The sequence below is a fragment of the Cydia pomonella genome, chromosome 19, assembly GCF_033807575.1.
Source record: "Cydia pomonella isolate Wapato2018A chromosome 19, ilCydPomo1, whole genome shotgun sequence".
NCBI classification, from domain to species: domain Eukaryota; kingdom Metazoa; phylum Arthropoda; class Insecta; order Lepidoptera; family Tortricidae; genus Cydia; species Cydia pomonella.
In genome coordinates this window covers 4,211,462-4,236,492 of record NC_084721.1, presented here as the reverse complement: position 1 = coordinate 4,236,492, position 25,031 = coordinate 4,211,462, and the positions used below count along the sequence as shown (strand labels likewise).

The 25,031-nt window shown below is 41.9% G+C and overlaps 1 protein-coding gene across 1 annotated transcript in view; it reads left to right on the top strand.

Moving 5' to 3' along the window:
* Positions 1-638: 638 nt before the first annotated feature.
* LOC133528573 (probable Rho GTPase-activating protein CG5521) overlaps positions 639-25,031 on the top strand; it is a 49,292-nt gene continuing 24,899 nt past the window's right edge. Inside the window, exons 1-20 of the mRNA XM_061866006.1 lie at positions 639-897; positions 1,211-1,321; positions 1,479-1,496; positions 4,720-4,891; positions 5,389-5,960; positions 6,751-7,044; positions 8,168-8,346; positions 9,638-9,775; positions 9,968-10,149; positions 10,571-10,653; positions 10,803-10,954; positions 11,968-12,163; positions 12,636-12,755; positions 13,314-13,418; positions 13,527-13,628; positions 13,777-13,991; positions 21,449-21,552; positions 21,930-22,066; positions 23,735-23,889; positions 24,818-24,943. Coding sequence (XP_061721990.1) covers positions 792-897; positions 1,211-1,321; positions 1,479-1,496; positions 4,720-4,891; positions 5,389-5,960; positions 6,751-7,044; positions 8,168-8,346; positions 9,638-9,775; positions 9,968-10,149; positions 10,571-10,653; positions 10,803-10,954; positions 11,968-12,163; positions 12,636-12,755; positions 13,314-13,418; positions 13,527-13,628; positions 13,777-13,991; positions 21,449-21,552; positions 21,930-22,066; positions 23,735-23,889; positions 24,818-24,943 — 3,267 coding nt within the window. The 5' untranslated portion in view covers positions 639-791. The remainder of the gene's footprint in view (positions 898-1,210; positions 1,322-1,478; positions 1,497-4,719; positions 4,892-5,388; positions 5,961-6,750; positions 7,045-8,167; positions 8,347-9,637; positions 9,776-9,967; positions 10,150-10,570; positions 10,654-10,802; positions 10,955-11,967; positions 12,164-12,635; positions 12,756-13,313; positions 13,419-13,526; positions 13,629-13,776; positions 13,992-21,448; positions 21,553-21,929; positions 22,067-23,734; positions 23,890-24,817; positions 24,944-25,031) is intronic.

The following is a 25,031-nucleotide window of genomic DNA, read 5'->3' as shown; positions in this document are numbered from 1 at the left end:
TCTAGTGAGCAATTAGTAATAAATACAGTAAATAGATAAGAAACCTATTATTCTGCCTGGAGTCATTATTTTATTTCTATCCATTTAGTTGCTAATACTGAACCAAGCCATTAGGAAGTAAGATTTACCAACCTTTCTATAGGTATAATAAATATGGAGAAATGAGATAAAATCTTTCAGTATATTTATTAGGTTTTCCTGTTTATGCTTTCGATTCGATGTAGCATATAAGAATAACTTACATAACACAGCTATATTGTAATTTAATGCTAATACCATGGTAAATATAAAATTGGATCAAAATAATGATACTATTGTATCCGCGAACCAACCGCGAACTCGCAAGATTATGCTGTAAGTTTGTCTGTTCATGAATTTAAATCAAATTAGATTTTCGCGCCAGTGTTGCAACCCGCTATAAAGGCAGCTATTCAATGACATTCTTGCAGATATTTAACGCTGCAAAATAAATATTATTGTGGTAAAAATGTATGAACTATTTTATTTATTACATTACTTAAGCATTTATTTAATCTGTTTCTTTGATGGTTTACATTTAGTAAAAAAATATACACTCTACGTAGTTAACAAACGCAGTGGCAGTATAGATAAATACCGTTGCCAGGATTTTAGAAAAACAAATGTAGTGTTTACGTCAACTTGCTTGAGGTTTCGTTTCTCTTATGTCAAAATGGGAGTGAAAACTCTCAAGAAAACAATGTGAAAAGCGAAATTTCTCATTGTAAGGATGAAGGAAATATTCGTTATGATCGTGTAATACATACATCGAGATGTTTACCAAGAAATCTCACCAAGATGTTAAGAAATCAACAGTCAAAATACAAGATTCTAAAAAGGATTCTGCAACCCGACTAAAACACTTAAAAATTGTTTTAGGTGAGGTTTTCGGGTGATAATCGAGTGTGGTTAGGTTGATAGTGTTGTTATTAGGGTGTTAGAGTGGCTAGAATATCTCTATTAGTGATTGATGCTACATTCCGTTGAACATGCTAATTAGTGGGAAATAACTGTAATTGGTGCGCCTCGGCTTACTTGTGTTTGCCGTGCAAATAAACTCTCTTTTTTCGTATGATTTTATGTAATTTCACGGTTTACTATGAGCTATCACCCCCTAAGTGTTACAAGTGAAATTTGGCTGATATTTGGAGCAAGGACAAGTGTAGTGAGTGATGATCTTCCTGTATTTCAGAGCACATCGACGCGGATGAAGCCAAAACATACTTTGAGGCCAACTTCAGCCATGTCTATTTTATATTGTATGACAACTTTATCCAAGCAGAAAATAACCTTCGCCAAAGAGGTAATATCACAATTTACCTAACCTACCTAACTGCAATATTATGTATATTAAAATACTAGTAATTAATTCAATGTGAATATTATCCTTATTTTCAATGGTGAACTTAATTATTAATAATATATGTACTTATTATTGTTTTTCTTTTTGTACCATACAGAACTTCCGTTCCATCTTGGTGAGTTTTGGGTGGCACTGTATCATACACATATCCATTGTACCTCATCATTGGAACATTCTTTTTTTTTCATTTGGAACCCATTGCAGGCTTTGCAGCTCTAAAAAGCATTATATAAGTTATTGTAGCCTTATCTATTAACTTAATATCTTATCATTGCATTAGAACTATCAGATAACATAGAAATCGTAAATCTGCTATAGCTAATGCATTGTGATATCTTTTACAACTTTTTGTTTCTCATCTCATACAGCTTAGGTTGCTAGTATTTGTAACCGCAGGCGGCAAAATGTCAAACTTTGTCACTTGCCATAAGGACGAGATTTATATGTGACTTTTTTTTAATAACTTGACAATTCGCCTTTATGGCAAGCAACAAAGTGGGATGTTTTGCCGGCTGCAGTCATATTTAGTTTAAGTGGAGTTTAACATTAGAAAATGGTAGTATGCTAGAATGGAACCACTTACTAATTATGAAATTTTTTAAAGTTTGGCATGATTTCAGAACTGAAGTTGACTAAAACTAAAGGGGCTTTTATAGACAAAGTATTGCTGAAAGCAGTCATTTAACATTATCTTATTAGTTACTGCGTGATGTTGCAGGATGTGGGGATACTAAATCTGCTGTTCTCAACCTAAGAGGGCTAAAGTCTACTACTTTGCAAGACTTTAGCCACCTTTTAGTTTGAGGATGGCAGAAATGTTGGGGTAGTAAATGAACATATAACTATTACCTGTACTAATATCTTTCACTTCTATTTTGTTTGTGTGGATATACAGTGTAATCTCCATATAACATCACTCGATATAACGAGTCACTCCCTATAACTTTGACATTTGTTGTATAACGATTCACTCCCTGTAACTTGTTGGCTATAGTTGCTTTACTTTAATATTAATATCTATATTCAATAACGAAAACTCTAGTCATAAACCTCCAGTTCCTTGAGTGTCGCTATATAGGGTTTACACTGTAACTAGCAATGTTATTTATAGAACTATAAGAGGGTCATATACATATTTTGTGGCTGCACTGTGCCAGATATTCATTCAGGTGACTGTACAGCAAAAAGAATCCAATCCAGACAAAAATACTGTTGAGTACCTGAGACTTAAATAAGTAAAATGAGAAAAAATGTTTAAGACTAATTTAAATGATAACTTCAATATTTATCATATTTCCAACCAATTTGTGCAGTCAGTAACAAAAGTTGCTAAATAGGTGAGGTGTTTAAAATGATATGCACAAACTCTTATTCCTCTAAAGTTGAGCTCAGCTCATTTTGAACCCCACGCCAGTAGGTCTGCTCACTGTACTTATTTCTAATAATAATGTACTGTTGCTATATGGATTCAATAAGAATTGGAATTCTGTTACAAGCTAACCATACCTTTTGTCAGAAAAGATGTGGTATTTTATGTTCTTTATTTATATCCACATTCTAGTGCTTAGATTATAAACCAAAATAAATGTCATATACAATGAATGAAAAGTAAAGGCCTTGGTCACTGTTTCTTTGTATATGACATTTATATCAATTTATAATTTATATAGTAGTCTTTCTACTTGCAATAACACAAATTAAAATATTAATTACATATATATATATGTAATAAATTTGTTCTTATTGCATTATTTTTGCTAAAACAAAATGTCCTATATGGACATGGGTATGGGTTGCATGTTTAACTTAGGCAAAGACAAATGAGGTGTGTTATGGGCAGACTCTGAGACAAAACAAGTGACTCACATTACTGACTCATCTAAGTCAAGTGATTTGTATTTGCACACAGCTTAAGTTTTTATCACAACCTTACAAGATAAGATTATTAATTGGCTTGACCTAATCCATATAAATAAATGATAAGAAAAATTATATGCAAATATTAAGATATGCAATTACTTAAGGTTGCTTTTGGCCCAAACTAATTGAGGATCTTATCAGAGATCTGTTGTTAATTTTGTATGGAGTAATCATAAAATCTCATACAATACAATTATTTTCATACAATTATTTTTGTCTGATATGTTACGGTAATAGAATGTTGTATGTGGCATTATCTCGGAAATGGGACCTTATTGTCGATGGCGCTTGCCCGCGATGGGGTTTGCCCGCGCGACGCAGTGCGGCGTTGTATTTGTATCGGAGCATCGTTTATTACGGCGGAAGCGCCATCGACAATAAGGTCCCTTTTCATAGATAAGGTCACATATTGACGTGACGGGACCAAAATAAATAGGTTTTTTTTACTGCATAGTTAGTACCATAAGTAGTTCAGTGGACGAAGTGGTCAATTCTTAAATATCTCAAGTTTATTGTTAGGAGAACAAAAGCATATGTTTTTTTTATACTACGTCGGTGGCAAACAAGCATACGGCACGCCTGATGGTAAGCAGTCTCCGTAGCCTATGTACGCCTATAACTCCAGAGAAGTTACATGCGCGTTGCCGACCCTAACACTCCGCACCCTCATTGAGCTCTGGCAACCTTACGGGCAGGAACACAACACTACGAGTAGGGTCTAGTATTATTTGGCTGCGTTTTCCTGTAAGGTGGAGGTACTTCTCTAGTTGGGCTCTGCTCTAGATCTGGAATGACATCCGCTGTGCTGTGCCCTACCACACAAAGCGAGATGACATTCACAATGCCCATACCTCTCTTTTGTAGTTCATTTTGAACACCTCACCCGCTTAGCTACTTCTGCCGCTGATTGTACCTACTAACCAGCTGTGGTAACTTCTCATGGTTTATAAAACGGGTGGAGATAAAATGAAATCTTATTTTAATTTGACTAGGAAATCATTAAGTGTAACCTGCATAACAAGATAGGATATGGCTTCTACAGATATTTTTGCGACTGCTGGCTCGCTCTTCAGAAAATGGGCTTTGCAGCCGTTTTATAAAGTAATCTGATGTAATAATAACCTGAAAACAGACCTCTTTTTTTATTGCATCTTAATTATACATATTACACCCATTACGATACAAGTGCGAAAAATATAAATTCGCAATGAGTGAAGGGAGTGTTTTAATTTATCACCACTCGTTGCGAATTTCCTATTTTCTGCACTTGTATCGTAAATAACTATTATAAACAGCCTGCTAATTTACAAAATCGTTAACACTAATAGGGGTTAAGATAATCATTTAACAAAATGGAAAAGATTTAACTAACAAACCAATCACTAGTTTTTAGATACTCATACATTTGTCTATTTTAGTTCATAAAGCCGGAAGAGAAGAGCTAGAAGGGGCCTTGTCCCTCCTAGAGAAAGTATTATGCCTGCTGCCGGAGCTGATCGGGAAACGATGGCAGTTGCACTCCTTGACCAGGATCTTCTCCAAGCTCCTACATAGTGGCAACTCGCAGAAGTTGCGAGCAGAATCGATAAGGTAAAACTTTGAAGGATATTTTTAACATGAAATTACTTGAAGCTGAATTCATTTCTGTGACCTACTCAGATTCTGGCCCAGTTCAGCAACTTAGCTTATATTATATTATATCCTTTTATTAAAAAAATATTAAGTAAAAAGATATATTACATTTTATGTATAGTACATTTTACTTAAGCAAGGTTTCATTCGTTTATGACTTTTGCTATGTAATCTTTGCTCTTAGCATTTGTAAAGCACTCCTCAAAAACTTTTGGATATTCAAATGATGTATGGCATACTTTATGTCTGTGCATTAGAAATGAAATGATGTGCTAGAGTCTAGTTAGCTGGTCTGATGTTGTAGTAGGAGAAATCAGATATTCTCTAACATATTGATATGTTTGCAACCATGTCAAGTTTAAGCTTGTAAGAATAGTAGCATAGTATAGTTGGCAAATAATGTTGATAAAAATATATTCATCAAATGAAAGTATTTACATAGATTTTTCATCCAGGTATTTCCTGCTCTGGTATCAAGCGCTCGGTGACAATGCTCCAGTGGAAGTCCACAAGATGTTCGCTTCGCTGGTACCAGGGCTGCCGGAACCTTGCATACTACCAAGCGGATCACCACTCAAAGGAAAACCTGACCCGAATGCACCAAACGATTCCGGTGACTTCAGCATGGAGGATATACTGCACCATCCGAATTTTAGCTCGACCACAGATAATGCCAAAAAGGTTGTAGTGGAGCAAACTACAACAGGTTTCATGGGGAAACTAGCGAATGTTTCAGCATCTATTTTCCATGATACAAACGCTTTAAACCCAGTCCAGTGTGTGGAGGTTCAGCCGCTACTGCCGCCAAGTGCCAATGAGAAAGCTATTGACAATGAAACAAAGCATTTTTTTGAAATACTACTGGAAGGAATGGCGTCATCGGTGACGAAGATCCATTGGAAGGACCGGTCGCACGCGAAGTGTATGAGGAGTTTTGCGTTTTTGCTGGAGAGGTTTAAGATGTATTATCTGCCTGTCATCTGTCCACAATATAACAGCAAGAATTCATTGTATAAACCGAATTTAGGTATGTACGTAACTTTGCAAGATTTTCCTTTGAAAAGGTTTTTTTATGAAACATAGATTAAAAAGCGGTTCTGTCTTTATTCGCCTTTCGCTAATGCATTTAGCTCTGCATGCAAAAACACGGTGTATATATTTTTTCCTTCACTCTCTTCTCTTCCTAGCGTTGTCCCGGTTTTTTACCGCGCCTCATCGGAGCCCGGGGTCCGCTCGGCAACTATAGTTTGTTTTTTTTTTAGCATTAGAAAGAAGGTAACCGATCTTGAAATATCTTTTTATTAAAAATCACTTTTAAAAAATAAGTCACAGTAAATATCTAAACAATTATAAATAATATATGATCTTCAATTTTTTTGCTTTCATAAGTAATATAAATTAATTTTTAAAAGCGTTTTTCAATAAAAAGACACGTCAAGGTTTACCTTTTTTCGTATGCTAAAAAGACCCGGGTGCGTCCTTAAACTACGTCTACAAGAGAGGTATGGGCATTGTGAATGTCGTTTAGCTTAGTGTGGTAGGGCACAGCGCAGCGGATGTCATTCCGAATCTAGAGCAGAGCCCAACTGGGGAAGTACCTTACAGAAAACCGCAGCCAAATAACACTAGACCCTACTCATAGTGTTGTGTTCCTGCCGGTGAGTAAGGTTGCCGGAGCTCAACGAGGGGAGGGAGGGTTGTTAGGGTCGGCAACGCGAATGTAACTCTTGGAGTTGCAGGCGTACATAGGCTACGGAGACTGCTTACCATCATGTTGTAATTATTCAGCAATCACTGACGCCACTCAATAATTTCAGAACTGCCAGTCCAACACAACATACTCGACGACGACTACGTCTTATGCCGCGTGATCCTCATCAAATGGGTGGCCAACTACGCCCACTTCCTCAAGAAGACCGGAAGTGATGGTGGCCAACCATCATCCATGACCAGCACGGGGTCGCACGTGCCGCATTCGAATACTCCGACGCCGGCAGCGTCGTTGCATCATGAGGAAGAGACGTCGTTCACTGTGGGGCAACCTTCAGACTCTAGCCGAGCTTCCTCTCATGACTCTGCATCTAATACCCCGCATCCTAGCTTGGAACCAGGTTTGTACTTTTATCTGTTTACAATCTTTTAAATACTTTCACCTGACCGTTGTCTGTTTGTAATCAAATCTTGCAAGTTAAATTATATCCACTTCCTGGTTTCCGATTGAGCTGAAAATTTGCATACATATGTGTTGTGTTGTGTTGTGTTGTATGTGTTGGACTCGACATGTTGTCGACTTGCGAAATCCAACAAAACGGTATATGTTGCGGGGCCAGGTATCTATAATAAACTACCCGACAACATAAAGAATATTGAAAATGACCTGATATTCTACAATCGATTAAAAAAATGGCTGACTACAAATGCCTTTTATGACATGTCAGAATATTATAATAATGATTTGAATTTTAATTTAATTTAATTTATTGGATGTATGAATTGTGTTGATTATTAATATTTTATATTGTTATATTTTATATTATTTAATTTGATAATTTTGACATATCAGAATATTATAATAATAATTTAATTTAATTTATTGGATATTTGAATTGTTTTGATTATTTTTATACTGTTTTATTTTACTGTATTGAATTTGATTATTATTATTTATTATCTTAATTGTACTGAAATTGACATAGACCTAATTATATATTGTATTACCTTTTGACTTAAAAAATTTGTAATTTTATCAATAAAGGAATATGAATATGAATATGAATAAGTCGGGTGACAATGCAATATTATGGTACCATCGAGCTGATCTGATGACAAGACAAGAAGTGGACATATAATTGTGTTTGTGGTTTTTAGAATTTGCTTGATGAGTATTAGTTGCCTGTGGAAAGAAAAGTACAGTCAGCGATAAAAGCTTGTACCAAAAATGTAATTTTTGCCAAAAACTTATTTAAGTCTGCATCTTCATAGATTTCCCCTCGATAATAGATAACACTATCGTCGTTTTTAATTCGTCAGGGGCTGAAAACTAAATTTAAAAATTCAAATTTCGAGTCGTGTCATCCGTAATTTATTTACGGTGATAACAGCAGCATCGTCCTCACCAAAAATGTAGCGCGTCCTTGTTCACAACAATGAATAAAAAATTAAACCTAAAAAGAGTTCAATTTTGGTATCTTTCGCTTTACCACAACAACTTTACCCCCTTGTAAAATAAATCAGGTTGCCCAGCGGAAGAATTATGCAGCTCAGCAGTTGTCCGCGACGTGCTATGCGGCTGGTCGCGCGAGCACGTCGACTTCACAGTGGAAGTACTGCGCCAAGCCTTCCTGTTGCCGTTCGCTCACGCCGGGGCCGCGCGTCGTGTCATCGCGCTTTATAAGGACTGGATACAGATGAACGTGAGTTTATATGAACCTTTTTAGTCGCTATAAGGTCGACTTCACAGTGGAAGTACTGCGCCAAGCCTTCCTGTTGCCGTTCGCTCACGCCGGGGCCGCGCGTCGTGTCATCGCGCTTTATAAGGACTGGATACAGATGAACGTGAGTTTATATGAACCTTATTTAGTCGCTATAAGGTCGACTTCACAGTGGAAGTACTGCGCCAAGCCTTCCTGTTGCCGTTCGCTCACGCCGGGGCCGCGCGTCGTGTCATCGCGCTTTATAAGGACTGGATACAGATGAACGTGAGTTTATATGAACCTTATTTAGTCGCTATAAGGTCGACTTCACAGTGGAAGTACTGCGCCAAGCCTTCCTGTTGCCGTTCGCTCACGCCGGGGCCGCGCGTCGTGTCATCGCGCTTTATAAGGACTGGATACAGATGAACGTGAGTTTATATGAACCTTATTTAGTCGCTATAAGGTCGACTTCACAGTGGAAGTACTGCGCCAAGCCTTCCTGTTGCCGTTCGCTCACGCCGGGGCCGCGCGTCGTGTCATCGCGCTTTATAAGGACTGGATACAGATGAACGTGAGTTTATATGAACCTTATTTAGTCGCTATAAGGTCGACTTCACAGTGGAAGTACTGCGCCAAGCCTTCCTGTTGCCGTTCGCTCACGCCGGGGCCGCGCGTCGTGTCATCGCGCTTTATAAGGACTGGATACAGATGAACGTGAGTTTATATGAACCTTATTTAGTCGCTATAAGGTCGACTTCACAGTGGAAGTACTGCGCCAAGCCTTCCTGTTGCCGTTCGCTCACGCCGGGGCCGCGCGTCGTGTCATCGCGCTTTATAAGGACTGGATACAGATGAACGTGAGTTTATATGAACCTTATTTAGTCGCTATAAGGTCGACTTCACAGTGGAAGTACTGCGCCAAGCCTTCCTGTTGCCGTTCGCTCACGCCGGGGCCGCGCGTCGTGTTATCGCGCTTTATAAAGACTGTATACATATGAACGTGAGTTTGATAATCAATCTTACGTAGTTGAAATAAGGTTGAGTTTATGATGGAAGTCATGCTCTCGTCGATGTCGCGGGCATTAAGTTTTTCTTTTGCTATTAGCTCATGTCATACAAGATTCAGAGGCAGATAACGCGATTTTCGATGTTTGCGCTCTTATCTTGTTGCAAAAAGTTTTTTAACGGTCAGGTAACTGTGCCAATACTAGTATTCAAATTGCCCTGAACGTAATAATTGACAAAGATATACATATACATTTCTACTTACTACATCATGTTTGTTCGGCAGGTATCCGAGATCCCGCCGTTCCTGCTAGAAAACACATATGAGCCAAATGAGCCGGCCGCGCCACCGCGACGACTCCGGAACGATTCGTACCTTGGCGCCGTCGGCCGAGATAATGTTATGGTGCGCGCCGGGCTTCAAGTAAGTACTTATACTTTTCAGTATATCCATAATTGTCAACGGCACGTACTTATAAACCTGTATTGAATGATTCAGCTGATCCCAACATTCCTGCTAGAGAAAGAGAATGAGAGTTAGTGTCGTTACGACTACTATCTCTGTCCTTGTCCCAGCAGTAGTATGCATATTTCATGTAACATAATTTTTTTCCAGAACGTTCTACAAGTATTCATGACGCAAGCGGCCAATGTGTTCCTAGCGAGTTCCTCGCCAGTGGCGCCGCCTGGCGGGCTCGGACAGCAACAGCTGCTGGAAGAGCAGACGGACACGTGCAAGCGAGTGCTCAACATCTACCGCTACATGGTCATGCACGTAGCCATGGACGCCGGCTCGTGGTCAGTACTTCCAGAATGTTCCACTACATTTTACAATTCGCTCTATTTCTCACCAACTATCGCTACATGGTCCATCATGCTACACAGGGTTATGGTGGTGGTTTCATGTGGGTATGTCGCTATGGACGCCGGTACGTGGTCAGTTTTTGTTCCAGAACGTCCTACTACATTTTATCATTCGCCTGAGAATTAAGCCATCACATCACACCGACCGCTACATGGTCTCGCAAATGTCCTTGGATTCGTGGTCATGCACGGCTGCAAAATGAAAACAACGCCTGGCCGGTTCTAAAACGTTCTACAACTCGAATATTTACATTTTACATTACTTTGCATACAGGGCTCTCTAAAACAGCCGCATACCTAGTTTTAAGATCCTTTCTTAGTCAACATTTCACTTTTTTTTTTGTTGTTGTTGCAGGGAACAACTATTGCTGGTTTTGCTTCAAATAACGTCGCTCGTACTTACCAAAGTACCACCAAAGAGAAAACAAGAATCGCTAGGTGAGACTAAATATATTATATTCCTTTATAAATATCTCAGCTTAGTAGGCTCGAGAAGAAAGTAATGCGGATATGTTTCATCGTTTAAAGATTTTCTGACGAGAGTTTTTCCTGTCGTAGTTAAATTCTAACAGTGTTTTTTTTTTCAGGTGGATTTTTAGCACCAGCGTTATTCCAAACGTTAATAGTGACGTGGATAAAAGCGAATTTAAATGTGGCAGTCAAACAAGAGTTGTGGCAGAATTTCATGGAACTATTGACTAGGTTGACGCACTGGGAGGAACTGATAACAGAATGGGCGGTATGTAACTTTGAACTTTTATGAAATTCATTTTTTCCAATTGCGTGAAAAACTTCGTTTTCGATTCCGAATGAAAATAGTTATATGTCATTTTGAACGATAATTTTTTTTGGCACAAAATAACTATGATCGGAGTGCTCTGTGTTTGGAAGCATCATGGAAAAACTTGAAACGGAAATTGTCGGAGGTCACGGAAATTGTTCCTGCACACACTCGACGTCCTGTTGGCCGCCACCACCAAATCGTATAACAGTGGTGGTAACCCACCGTCGTTATTTTATGTACTTCTTTGCAGATCCTTTAACTCGCATTTCATATTACATATTTATTCTCCCTGGAAGTAGACATATTTAATTGTACATTATTGCAGAGGCCGGGAAAGGGCAATTCGTGGATAAGTTTCGAATTTCGAATCGAAACAAAGAAGATGAATCCACGAATTGCTGTTCCTGCCGAGGCATATATGTATAGTGCTTTTCTCTAAATATAAGAAAATAAGGTTAAATAATCATAATTTAAACATCAACCAGCACTCAAATCGAATCTTCACATCAAAAACGTCAAAAAACAATTTCCCATTCTGCCATTCAGTACCATTCAATATTCGCTCATTCAATATAATTGCGCAATATAAGCTGTATTTGCACGCATGAGATCCTTAAAAAAATGTAAAAGTTATATATTCTTTGATTTTATGAAGCAGTATTCGCACGATCTTACACGACTCTATCCTATAGCTTGAAATGATGCTGCCCGGGTCGTTTAGGCGCAGCCCGCGGGTTTATTAATTGGCTGTTGGCCATTTTCTTAGTTGACACATGTTTTTAAAAAGTAAAAAAAACAATAGAGTAATAACTTCCCGTCCGCTAAAACACGACAATAATGGTTCGAATTTTTTAAATTTCGATTTAACCATAATGAAGAACTTCCCGTACTATTTTTGCTACAATAAGGTGAACATTTCCGAGCATATTGGAGAAAATCATTTTAGTGTTCTTATTTTGTTGTTTCAGAAAACAATGGAAACCCTAACACGAGTGTTAGCCCGGCACGTGTACTCGCTGGACCTGTCGGAGAGCAGCGAGCCGCGCGGCCGCGGGCGGGACGGGCGGGACGGGCGGGAGGGGCGGGGCGAGCGCCGCGCCACGCCCGCGCCCGCGCCGCACAGGCAGGCGCCGCCGCCGCAGCAGCCCGAGGGACGGTCGCTTGGTAATGTCAACCTTATGTCTTACCGTTTATGGTTCAAGACGCATTGTCACTGTTCGGGGTTTACGTCAGTCCTTCTGTTACACCATATGAGTGATGCATCTCTAGGAATCACTTGTGTTTTATTTACAAATATATAATATTGTATACAATAATAGTATTATATACAATCGTGATATAATAGAGAGCTTTTCAGTCGAGTACCGTATTTAGGCGACGAAGCTTGCTGAGTTGCCTAAGTGAGGTACGAGATTGAAAAGCTTGATTACATCACCAGTGTTGTATTATTATAGATGAGCTGGGAGGTACGTACGACGTACGTACATGAAAAATACGCAATTATAGTTTGGTATACAAAATCTTAATTCAACCATTACAGTCGACGAGTTGAAAAATATAAAAACACCACTAATCACATATGTTTCCTAAAATAGAATCTCCACTAGCATAGTTAACGTGTATGTTTTATTTGTAGGCAAATCACCAAAGCTGTCGGCGGGCGCGACCCGACGAGCGGAGGCGGGCGCGCGGCGCCTCACGCGGGCGCGCTCCGACCCGCACCTGCACAAGCACGCGCCCACCCACACGCACACAGGTACACACTACACTACAGGTACACACTACATTAGCAAATCTTGCTTAGCCTCTAGCTTATTCATATATCAAAACAATTAGCAAGAGTGCGCCATACTACCCGTCTTTCTAAATGTATTAATTAGAAAGGAACGGGTAGTCTATCTCACGCGTGAGGTACTGTCGCCGTGCACTCGTGTTCAGCCTGACTTCAGTCTCTCAGTATTCTCAGGGTCCACACAGAACGAGAAGCGTCGCGAAGCAATTCTCTCGCGCGGCAAATGGCTCATGTACACGTGCCTCGGTCGAGGCAGCGCGCTCTGTCGAAGGTAATACGCACGCTGCCTCGGCCGAGGCACGTCTACATTGGCCGTTTGCCGCGCGAGAAAATTTCCTCGCAACCCTGCTCGCTCTGTGTGGAGCCGCCTATTCAGACATTTTTTTTTTCCGAAAAATTGTATATGCAACATTCATAGAGTGTTCATTGTGGCACAAAAGCAAAAAAAAATACGTCTATATATCAATAAGTCTACATATCAAACCGATTGCAGTAATGAATAACTTTTTTTTATTTATGTAGCAGAAGAAACCAAAGAACCGACCAGCAACAACAAACCCCGGAGATGGTACTCACTTGACTCGCTGCGACACTCGTCGCAGCACGAAGAAAGAGACTCCGCCAGTGGTAAGTGGACATATTTTTGTTTGTGTACCAATATAGTAAAGATTTGTTTTCCAATGTTAATGTAAACTATATGGCAAATTGTAATGATTTTTTTTTCATTTGTGATAGAATCTCGGTCTCCGTCGCCAGCTCCATCGAGCGGCGTGGAAAGCAGTTCGATGAAGGATTCGCCACTGCAGATAGATTTAGCGTCCGACGGCGGGAATGTCGGTAAGATAGTTTTTACTGGTCTTAAAGTTTCCACTAAAAGGTCCACAGTGGCGACCGAAAACCTTGAAAACGACTCCCATGATCTTAAAACCACAATAAAAATGTAACAGTCAATTTCGACATTTAAATCTGGTTTGTACTTATACAGAATGGTCAGAAAACGAAACGACAGACAGCTTAGCCGGGTCGGCCGGCGTCGGCGTCGTGATGGGCGGCGGCGCCCGCGGCTGGCTGCCCGACGTGGCCGCCGTCATGTGGCGCCGCATGCTGGCCGCGCTGGGCGACCCCAACCTGCTGCGCGACCCGCAGGCGCACAAGAACCTCTACAAGTACCTCATACACCTCAACACTACTCTACTGAAGGTGAGTGTTGACATACGTGGCCGTCATGTGGCGCCGCATGCTGGCCGCGCTGGGCGACCCCAACCTGCTGCGCGACCCGCAGGCGCACAAGAACCTCTACAAGTACCTCATACACCTCAACACTACTCTACTGAAGGTGAGTGTTGACATACGTGGCCGTCATGTGGCGCCGCATGCTGGCCGCGCTGGGCGACCCCAACCTGCTGCGCGACCCGCAGGCGCACAAGAACCTCTACAAGTACCTCATACACCTCAACACTACTCTACTGAAGGTGAGTGTTGACATACGTGGCCGTCATGTGGCGCCGCATGCTGGCCGCGCTGGGCGACCCCAACCTGCTGCGCGACCCGCAGGCGCACAAGAACCTCTACAAGTACCTCATACACCTCAACACTACTCTACTGAAGGTGAGTGTTGACATACGTGGCCGTCATGTGGCGCCGCATGCTGGCCGCGCTGGGCGACCCCAACCTGCTGCGCGACCCGCAGGCGCACAAGAACCTCTACAAGTACCTCATACACCTCAACACTACTCTACTGAAGGTGAGTGTTGACATACGTGGCCGTCATGTGGCGCCGCATGCTGGCCGCGCTGGGCGACCCCAACCTGCTGCGCGACCCGCAGGCGCACAAGAACCTCTACAAGTACCTCATACACCTCAACACTACTCTACTGAAGGTGAGTGTTGACATACGTGGCCGTCATGTGGCGCCGCATGCTGGCCGCGCTGGGCGACCCCAACCTGCTGCGCGACCCGCAGGCGCACAAGAACCTCTACAAGTACCTCATACACCTCAACACTACTCTACTGAAGGTGAGTGTTGACATACGTGGCCGTCATGTGGCGCCGCATGCTGGCCGCGCTGGGCGACCCCAACCTGCTGCGCGACCCGCAGGCGCACAAGAACCTCTACAAGTACCTCATACACCTCAACACTACTCTACTGAAGGTGAGTGTTGACATACGTGGCCGTCATGTGGCGCCGCATGCTGGCCGCGCTGGGCGACCCCAACCTGCTGCGCGACCCGCAGGCGCACAAGAACCTCTACAAGTACCTCATACACCTCAACACTACTCTACTGAAGGTGAGTGTTGACATACGTGGCCGTCATGTGGCGCCGCATGCTGGCCGCGCTGGGCGACCCCAACCTGCTGCGCGACCCGCAGGCGCACAAGAACCTCTACAAGTACCTCATACACCTCAACACTACTCTACTGAAGGTGAGTGTTGACATACGTGGCCGTCATGTGGCGCCGCATGCTGGCCGCGCTGGGCGACCCCAACCTGCTGCGCGACCCGCAGGCGCACAAGAACCTCTACAAGTACCTCATACACCTCAACACTACTCTACTGAAGGTGAGTGTTGACATACGTGGCCGTCATGTGGCGCCGCATGCTGGCCGCGCTGGGCGACCCCAACCTGCTGCGCGACCCGCAGGCGCACAAGAACCTCTACAAGTACCTCATACACCTCAACACTACTCTACTGAAGGTGAGTGTTGACATACGTGGCCGTCATGTGGCGCCGCATGCTGGCCGCGCTGGGCGACCCCAACCTGCTGCGCGACCCGCAGGCGCACAAGAACCTCTACAAGTACCTCATACACCTCAACACTACTCTACTGAAGGTGAGTGTTGACATACGTGGCCGTCATGTGGCGCCGCATGCTGGCCGCGCTGGGCGACCCCAACCTGCTGCGCGACCCGCAGGCGCACAAGAACCTCTACAAGTACCTCATACACCTCAACACTACTCTACTGAAGGTGAGTGTTGACATACGTGGCCGTCATGTGGCGCCGCATGCTGGCCGCGCTGGGCGACCCCAACCTGCTGCGCGACCCGCAGGCGCACAAGAACCTCTACAAGTACCTCATACACCTCAACACTACTCTACTGAAGGTGAGTGTTGACATACGTGGCCGTCATGTGGCGCCGCATGCTGGCCGCGCTGGGCGACCCCAACCTGCTGCGCGACCCGCAGGCGCACAAGAACCTCTACAAGTACCTCATACACCTCAACACTACTCTACTGAAGGTGAGTGTTGACATACGTGGCCGTCATGTGGCGCCGCATGCTGGCCGCGCTGGGCGACCCCAACCTGCTGCGCGACCCGCAGGCGCACAAGAACCTCTACAAGTACCTCATACACCTCAACACTACTCTACTGAAGGTGAGTGTTGACATACGTGGCCGTCATGTGGCGCCGCATGCTGGCCGCGCTGGGCGACCCCAACCTGCTGCGCGACCCGCAGGCGCACAAGAACCTCTACAAGTACCTCATACACCTCAACACTACTCTACTGAAGGTGAGTGTTGACATACGTGGCCGTCATGTGGCGCCGCATGCTGGCCGCGCTGGGCGACCCCAACCTGCTGCGCGACCCGCAGGCGCACAAGAACCTCTACAAGTACCTCATACACCTCAACACTACTCTACTGAAGGTGAGTGTTGACATACGTGGCCGTCATGTGGCGCCGCATGCTGGCCGCGCTGGGCGACCCCAACCTGCTGCGCGACCCGCAGGCGCACAAGAACCTCTACAAGTACCTCATACACCTCAACACTACTCTACTGAAGGTGAGTGTTGACATACGTGGCCGTCATGTGGCGCCGCATGCTGGCCGCGCTGGGCGACCCCAACCTGCTGCGCGACCCGCAGGCGCACAAGAACCTCTACAAGTACCTCATACACCTCAACACTACTCTACTGAAGGTGAGTGTTGACATACGTGGCCGTCATGTGGCGCCGCATGCTGGCCGCGCTGGGCGACCCCAACCTGCTGCGCGACCCGCAGGCGCACAAGAACCTCTACAAGTACCTCATACACCTCAACACTACTCTACTGAAGGTGAGTGTTGACATACGTGGCCGTCATGTGGCGCCGCATGCTGGCCGCGCTGGGCGACCCCAACCTGCTGCGCGACCCGCAGGCGCACAAGAACCTCTACAAGTACCTCATACACCTCAACACTACTCTACTGAAGGTGAGTGTTGACATACGTGGCCGTCATGTGGCGCCGCATGCTGGCCGCGCTGGGCGACCCCAACCTGCTGCGCGACCCGCAGGCGCACAAGAACCTCTACAAGTACCTCATACACCTCAACACTACTCTACTGAAGGTGAGTGTTGACATACGTGGCCGTCATGTGGCGCCGCATGCTGGCCGCGCTGGGCGACCCCAACCTGCTGCGCGACCCGCAGGCGCACAAGAACCTCTACAAGTACCTCATACACCTCAACACTACTCTACTGAAGGTGAGTGTTGACATACGTGGCCGTCATGTGGCGCCGCATGCTGGCCGCGCTGGGCGACCCCAACCTGCTGCGCGACCCGCAGGCGCACAAGAACCTCTACAAGTACCTCATACACCTCAACACTACTCTACTGAAGGTGAGTGTTGACATACGTGGCCGTCATGTGGCGCCGCATGCTGGCCGCGCTGGGCGACCCCAACCTGCTGCGCGACCCGCAGGCGCACAAGAACCTCTACAAGTACCTCATACACCTCAACACTACTCTACTGAAGGTGAGTGTTGACATACGTGGCCGTCATGTGGCGCCGCATGCTGGCCGCGCTGGGCGACCCCAACCTGCTGCGCGACCCGCAGGCGCACAAGAACCTCTACAAGTACCTCATACACCTCAACACTACTCTACTGAAGGTGAGTGTTGACATATGTATACATATAACCTTAAAGCCTCCATTTTAAATAACAAGAGGGAAATAACGAAAATGTAGTTTATGTTTAGTCAAAATTCCTGTAATAATTTAAAACCTGTTTGTAATTTACCATTATTACTGTTTAATTTAACTTCTAAAGTAAGAAAAGCCATCCAGACAGTGCATCTGAAGTGTTAAATCGTCGCTCCTGATTAACATATGAGGTCCATAGTTCTGCTCAGTAGACTCTTGTACTGAGCAGAACTTAGAGCGCATTATAAACCTGATTGTCTTCTGGGTGTCCTAAGCAATTACTTGACACCAACAGTAATAACTAACTGAACAAAGTATTCATAAGTTAGCTCAATTATCGTATCCGTCAAGCATGACTAGTATTTTGACCATTTAAATCGGTCACGTTCGTCATTTAAATCATTCGTCGCGATATACGTCGATAACTTAAGAAGCGACGTATAAAGGTCCGGCCACACCGCTGCTTAAACACGGTGGCGGTACGGAATCGCAGTGACGCATCGTAAGCTGACCGTTTATTTTTTTGCGTGCCATCCACGCCGTTACTCAAAATACGCTGATGGTGCGAAATTCGAGTGACGTGCCGTATACTTTACGAATTTACTAGGAGGGCATGCGATAAAACGTCACTTTACTAGGAGGGCATGCGATAAAAACGTCATATTTACTAGGAGAGTATGCGATAAAACGTCACATTTACTAGGAGGGCATGCTTTAAAAACGTCACATTTACGACGCGTCAGCGCGTTTTAAGCAAAGGTGTGGTTGGACCTTAACCCGAATAAATATACGATACAATACAAATACTCTTTATTGTACACCTCAATAAAAGAAAACAAACACAAGCAGAGGTAAACAACAGGCGGTCTTATCGCTAACAAGCGATCTCTTCCAGACAACCGTTGGGTAGCGGAAATTAATAAATATACAAGTGCCTATATACAATACTTATACGTGTTTTATCAACATTATTCTATCAAATTAGAAACCTAAGTGCACAAGCGACCTTGACACCAGCTGAACTGACCAAGTCGCCGTGTCGCAATGCCATCATTGTTGATTTAAGCACCCACTCTAGTTTTTACTATTCACTTCAAAGTATTTACTTTGTATGTGGGTAAGAGTTAGTTGCTATTTCGAACATTAATTTATACCTAATTTCATTGCCGCTAGAACATTCACTCTAGCAAGAAGTGGTCTTAACTAGTGTGTAATATTTGGTGCAATACAAAATAGAAAAAAAGTTTGAAGTGTATTATGTCGTGTTGTGTATAGACTGAAACCCCGTTATCATTGTGTAGTTCATTGAACATAAGGGTTGACAAAAATACGTACCCTAAATTTGTCTTTACTAGGAATATAACTTCGCCTTAACTATTTAGCGTGAAATCATAAGTCAACTGTAACTACTATCATGGGCGTTTAGCGATTTAACAATTATTAGGATCTATATTAAGATTTAGTGTAATTTTCATAATAAAAAAATGAGTACGCGAAGTTTTTGATATTTTATTTTTTTGCCTTAAAACGCTTTTTACGCAGCTTAATTTATTGTAATTTTAACGGATATGTATTTCTTGGTAAAATTATTATTTTAATGTTTTACTTGTGCGAAGTTGGGACCAACGGTGAAGTTAGGGTTCCCGACGATAGATAGTTTTGCCAACTGTAATTTTCAATCAAATGCATTATTAATAACAGGGTTTGTTGCCCCCCACGCATAACAACCTTTGTCATTGGAAAGCCCATTCAATTTTCTATCTTATATTCGCGTAATAATAATGAGTTCGCATTGGTTTTCCAATGTAACATACGTTTGATATGCATGGAACCGTAGGCTCCGTAGAAAAGGATAAACAAATTTATTACATACAAATCGATTTACCAAAGCTGTCGTGCACTAATCTAATAAGTGGCAAAAAAGTATTTGCGTCGCAAACATTTTAGATTTGTTTTTTTTTGTGCATCAGTCAAGCTTATTATTGACATGCGACATCGATTTATTTTGTAAAAAGTTTACAAAAGAACGATCACACGATTTAAATTTTTTGTAACATTTTTTGCAGTCACGTCTAATAGTTCTCTCAAATAAATTCGAATTTCTTATCACCACGGTTCAAACGCATTGAAGCATATCGAGATAAAGCTAAATCTCAGACGTTGGTGGCCGCGTTTGATATATACACACACCGACTGACCTTTTTCTAAATTTCAAAGATAAACGTGTAAGTTATTTAAATTAAAGTTCAGCTACCTATAATCGTGAGTAGGTACTAAACATTTAAATACCGTTGTACCGCTTACACTACGTGAACCTTGTCATACAATACGCCAGCCATCTGCTAATTTTTATCGCAAACAACTTGACGTTATTATCAGTCGATATCTCGGTATAATAGCCAAATGAATCATGTTCATCTCGATCTGGCCATTTGTTTTTGTTATTGTTAATCTGTACAGTTTTTTTTAATAATTTGACATTGTTAGGAATCAGTAGTTGAGCTAGAATCACGAAGTTTACAAAGTGTTGGTGTCTGTGCGTGTTGTTTGTGAGATTGTACGAAGTGTTGTCTAGCTCTAAAGTGTTTAAAGACTGCCAATGCGAAAGAAGAAGCGGAAAAAGGAGGCTTCTGAGGAGGCTCCGGAAAAAGGTAGTTTAATTTGTGTTTTTGGCCGCGTATGTATTCTCGTGTGTGTTACAAACTGTAAAATTCAAACAGTGTTCTGTTCACTGCAACTTATACTCGTATAAATGCACAAGTTAAAACGTACTTGTGTTTAATCCAAAAATGATTGTGAAATACTATTTAAGAACCTAAATTGTTTGTTGAAAATTAAAATGAATCGTATTTATAAAAAGATAAATATGAGGAGTACGTAGAATGAAACGTCTTGTTTACTTATAAATAATAAATTAAATGTGGGTAGATCACTTGCTCTATGACAATTGCCAATCAAATTTAATTTAATTTCGAATCTAATGAAGGTTGAATGATGGTTGTTATTGAAGTTTATTTCTATTACCGCGAGTTCATTAGTGATTTTAGCTGGTTTTTACGAATGCTACAAACTGTTTTAAATTCGAATTCAAAAACAGATGATGAATATTTCGAGTTTTTAAAGGTATTCTTCAAACTCTTTTGTATAAACATGTCCTTTTGCTGAAACCTCTGTTTTTCGTATTAGGCTAGTAGTAAACTGCTATTACCATTATTTGTGTTGTTTATGTCTGCAGTAAACAGAAGCAGTTTAAATAAATACTAGTGTTAGTGTGTGTCTAATACATTGTTAATATTTATGGAGTAATAACATTTTTCTACAAGAAAAGCTTTTAACTTGCGCTTGAACAAGATCTGTTTATACTCTGTCGTTTATTAAAAAGATGAACTGCCAAGCTTGCTGAATGTTGTACAATTTTGAATTAAGCATTACACTATTTTTAAGGTATTCTCGTTGCAAGTCTCAAAGCTCTGTCGTAATCGCTTTCAGTTTCCTCCAAATTTTTGACTAGACCTGATAGGAGAACTAAAATATAAAGGCAAGCAGTCAATATTAATATTAGTCAAGATTAGATATTTAAGTAAATAAACAAAATTACTACTAGACTACTACATGTTAGGTATTCATTTCAAAATGTTCATTCTAGAACTCATCAGGATATAACTAGTCAAGTATCCACAAACAATACGACCAGACATTTTACTTTAATAGTTTTTCTGTAAGAGTTGTTCAATATGATTTTCGTTGTTTTAGATAAGCCAAAACCAGACGCTAAATGGCAACACCGAGATTCACGTGCCCTTCAACCTGGTGGCAGGATGGTGCCTCGAGGCGGAGGCGCTGCCGCCTTCACACAGGTTTGTGTATTTGAATTTTTGGTTTCAAATTTAAGTGTTTCCCAGGCAAAGAATTTCTCTCTCTATGTATAATATATCTTTATCTTTCCCATCTTATGCTAGCTTAGCTGTGTTGTAGTCATCCAAGTCGGCCAAATTTTTTACAAATTGTATGTAAACGTAGCGTAAAAAATTGATAGTACAATATTTTATGATATACGATTGAATTGATAACCTTCTCCATTTTTTAAGTCGGTTAAAAAATATAAGAAAGGCACGCGTCAAAGCTACCACAATAAGAAAACATTCCATTGTTTTTTTTTTATTTTGTGTAGCTCCCTTGCTCCGTCAGAACACTGATAGGTAACTGTTTTCACTAATATTGTCTATCTATACAGGGCTGGCAAACTCCTGGCGCTACGACTATTGTGCGAGAGCACGCAAGCGCAAGCCCAAGGTCCGGGCGCGCCGTCGTCGTGCAACAACCGGCTCCATCTCGCACACCTGCATCTGTACCAGCGCGCGCTCCACCACGGTAAGCTAACCCCAGTATAGACTGCAGGGCTGGTAAACTGCTGGTGTTACGATCGTCGTGTGAGAGCAGGTGCATGGTCCGAACGCGCCGTCGTCGTGCAACAACCGGCTCCATCTCGCCCACCTGCATCTGTGCCAGCGTGCGCTCCACCCCGGTAAGCTAACTTCAGTGTTGATTATGTATGGCTAACGATACGATTGCTGCGCAGGGCTAGCAAACTGCTGTCACTACGCTTGCTGACTTTTGCTTACTATAGTTCGTTTTTTTAGCAAAAAAAGGTAAACATTCTTGACATGTCTTTTTATTGAACAACGCTTTTTTTAAATCAGTAACTATTACTTGTGAAAGCAAAATATTGTAAATGATAGTATATGATTTATAATTGTTACATATTTGCCGTGAATTATTTTTCTAAATTATTTTTCAATAATAAGACACGTCGAAATCGCTTACCTTCATTCTAGTGCTAAAACAACGGACTATACTGACTACATCTTGCACCGTCTGTTTTTATATCAGCGCGTTATACCGTTTTTACACCATGGTTGTACCTTTCAAGTATGTTTTTACATTTATTGACGGACAAATGTACATTTTGTATGTTTAATACAGGGAAAATTGAGCTATGAGGAAACAGTACGTTTCACACTTGAAGTTCATGACAAAATGACGAATGAGTTGACCTCAATTCGTTTAATAACACAAAATAAACAAATAGATTAGAATTTAACGTGCATAAAACATTGAAAGGTCATCTCACTGTCGTAATTACTGAAATTAAAATTAATTGACTGCTAAATATCGCTGCATTACCCTACACAGTCAACAATGTTTACGCGTTTCTACACTTCACTATATTAAATAGAACTGACACTGTGACACTGGGGAGAATATGAAGTCTGTGAAATCATTACAAATGTTTGCCGCCAGCGTTCTCGTGAAAAAGAAAGGTATGTTGGTCCCAAAAGCGATGAAATTGTTTTATCCTACTGGATACCAGAAGCCTTTCGTTTTGTTTTGGAATATGAGACATCGATTAGAAACCTGTAACTTATAACTTTCGGCTATTTATATTTACACATTTAAATGAATAAATGCTATTGCTAATATACAAACATAAAAGCTAAACATAAATGTTAGAATTTGTCGTTTTTTTTTTTATAATTTTACTATAACCAAAATAATAACAAATCTCGACTCGTGACTCAGATTCCGAAAATGCCAAGCCAAAACAAAACACTAGTGAATTGTGGTATTTACTAGTGTTATGTTATGCCTTGGCATTTTCGGAATCTGTCGAGGAAAGATTTTGTCGTCACGAAAGGACTTAAAATGTTGAAAAAGTTTGAAAACTAACTTAGAATGTAGTAAAGCCTGTATATAAAAACTCTACCTAGTTTAAAAGATTTTGTACTTTGACTTGATGACTAGAAGTTTCAAAAACTATGTCATGATTTTAATCTCTAGCCGCCCAGTGATAAAAAGGTCTCATGTCCCATTCTGTATCGAATTTTTACTTTGACAAATCCAAATTGCATTTGTCTTGTCAAGTTTTGATGTGTGGGCGCCTAGACGATAGAGGACTCTTAGAGTCTAGCCATTACCAGCATATAGTTGCATACACCCTCATAGGTTATAAATACAATTGAAGTGTTTGTTTTGCCTCAGGCCTGACGGGCGAGGATCGCTCTGTGGTCGACGTGCTGGTCGAGTACGCCGCGCCCCGCTACCTGTCCCTGGCTCTCGACGGCTACTCGCTGCTGCTGCTCGACTTCGTGCATGCGTCCACGGTCGTGCTGAACTCCTCCGACATGGGGCCCACGGTGAGATGCCAAGTATTCAACAAGTCTGACAGGCGACGTGCTATCGACCCTACCTATCCCTAACTCTCGATGGCTATTCGCTATCGCATCAAGCGTCAATACCGAGAGAAGAATGTTGAGATCTGAAACCGCACAAAAGCGCAAGACTTTTGTAGCCGCCGTGTTGGTCAGGATCACGATGACTCGTATAAAACTTCGATCTGTAGTGAAGTGTTATAAGTTATAATTTTCCCAAAGGTACTGGTTTACAAGGGATTCTTGACAAACGGTTAAATGTAGAAATTGATTGTTGATAGTATGTAGGACGATGAAAGAGTTATTTGCAATGATCAGTACAAAAGGTGGTTTAAATTTAGGTGCCTCTAATTGGCCGAAATACTAAATATGTGGACCGCTCCCATTGGTGCTTTTGAAATAGCCTCCGAATACTCGTAAAGCGCCACGCCTGCGTTTAGTTTTGAGAATATTTTTATACAATAATAAGTTGCATTCGCAACAACTTCTGATACGTCAAATATTACTAAACATAAATAGAATCGGGTGGGACATGTTGCCAGAGTGACGGCAGATGAACCAAACTGTCGACGGATTGATAGGTAGACGCTTTTGGATAAAAGGAGCGATTCTTCTTTGAGTTCGTTAAACAAGATTGCGGGTTACGTGTGGATGAGAATAGCTCAGAATCGCGATAAGAAGGGTACCCAGTACCCGATAAACGGATTAAACAACGATTACTATCGAACAATTGATTTCTGACCCACTATCAAACCTTTTCACATTCACTACGTCATTGGTGTTACAGTGATTTAAAAAGTAAAATTATTATGACACTGGAAACGTTCTATGGTGGGTCATAAATCAGTTTGTTCGATTGTACGTGAGTTAACATAATAGTTCATATTAATTCAGTATAATGTATTTGTTCCAGTGTCCGCGAACAGCGGCGGTGACGTTCCTAGGCTCACTGCTCGCGCTACCCGACTCCCTAATGAATGCGCCCATGTTACAACCGTACCCGCATCAATACAACACCGTCTCATGTCCGGATCTCAAGGTAATTTATTTTATTATTTTCAACGCTACACTTGTGTAGACAAAGGTGGAGTTTTCGATGGTTCATATTCTAAGAATAAAATCTATGT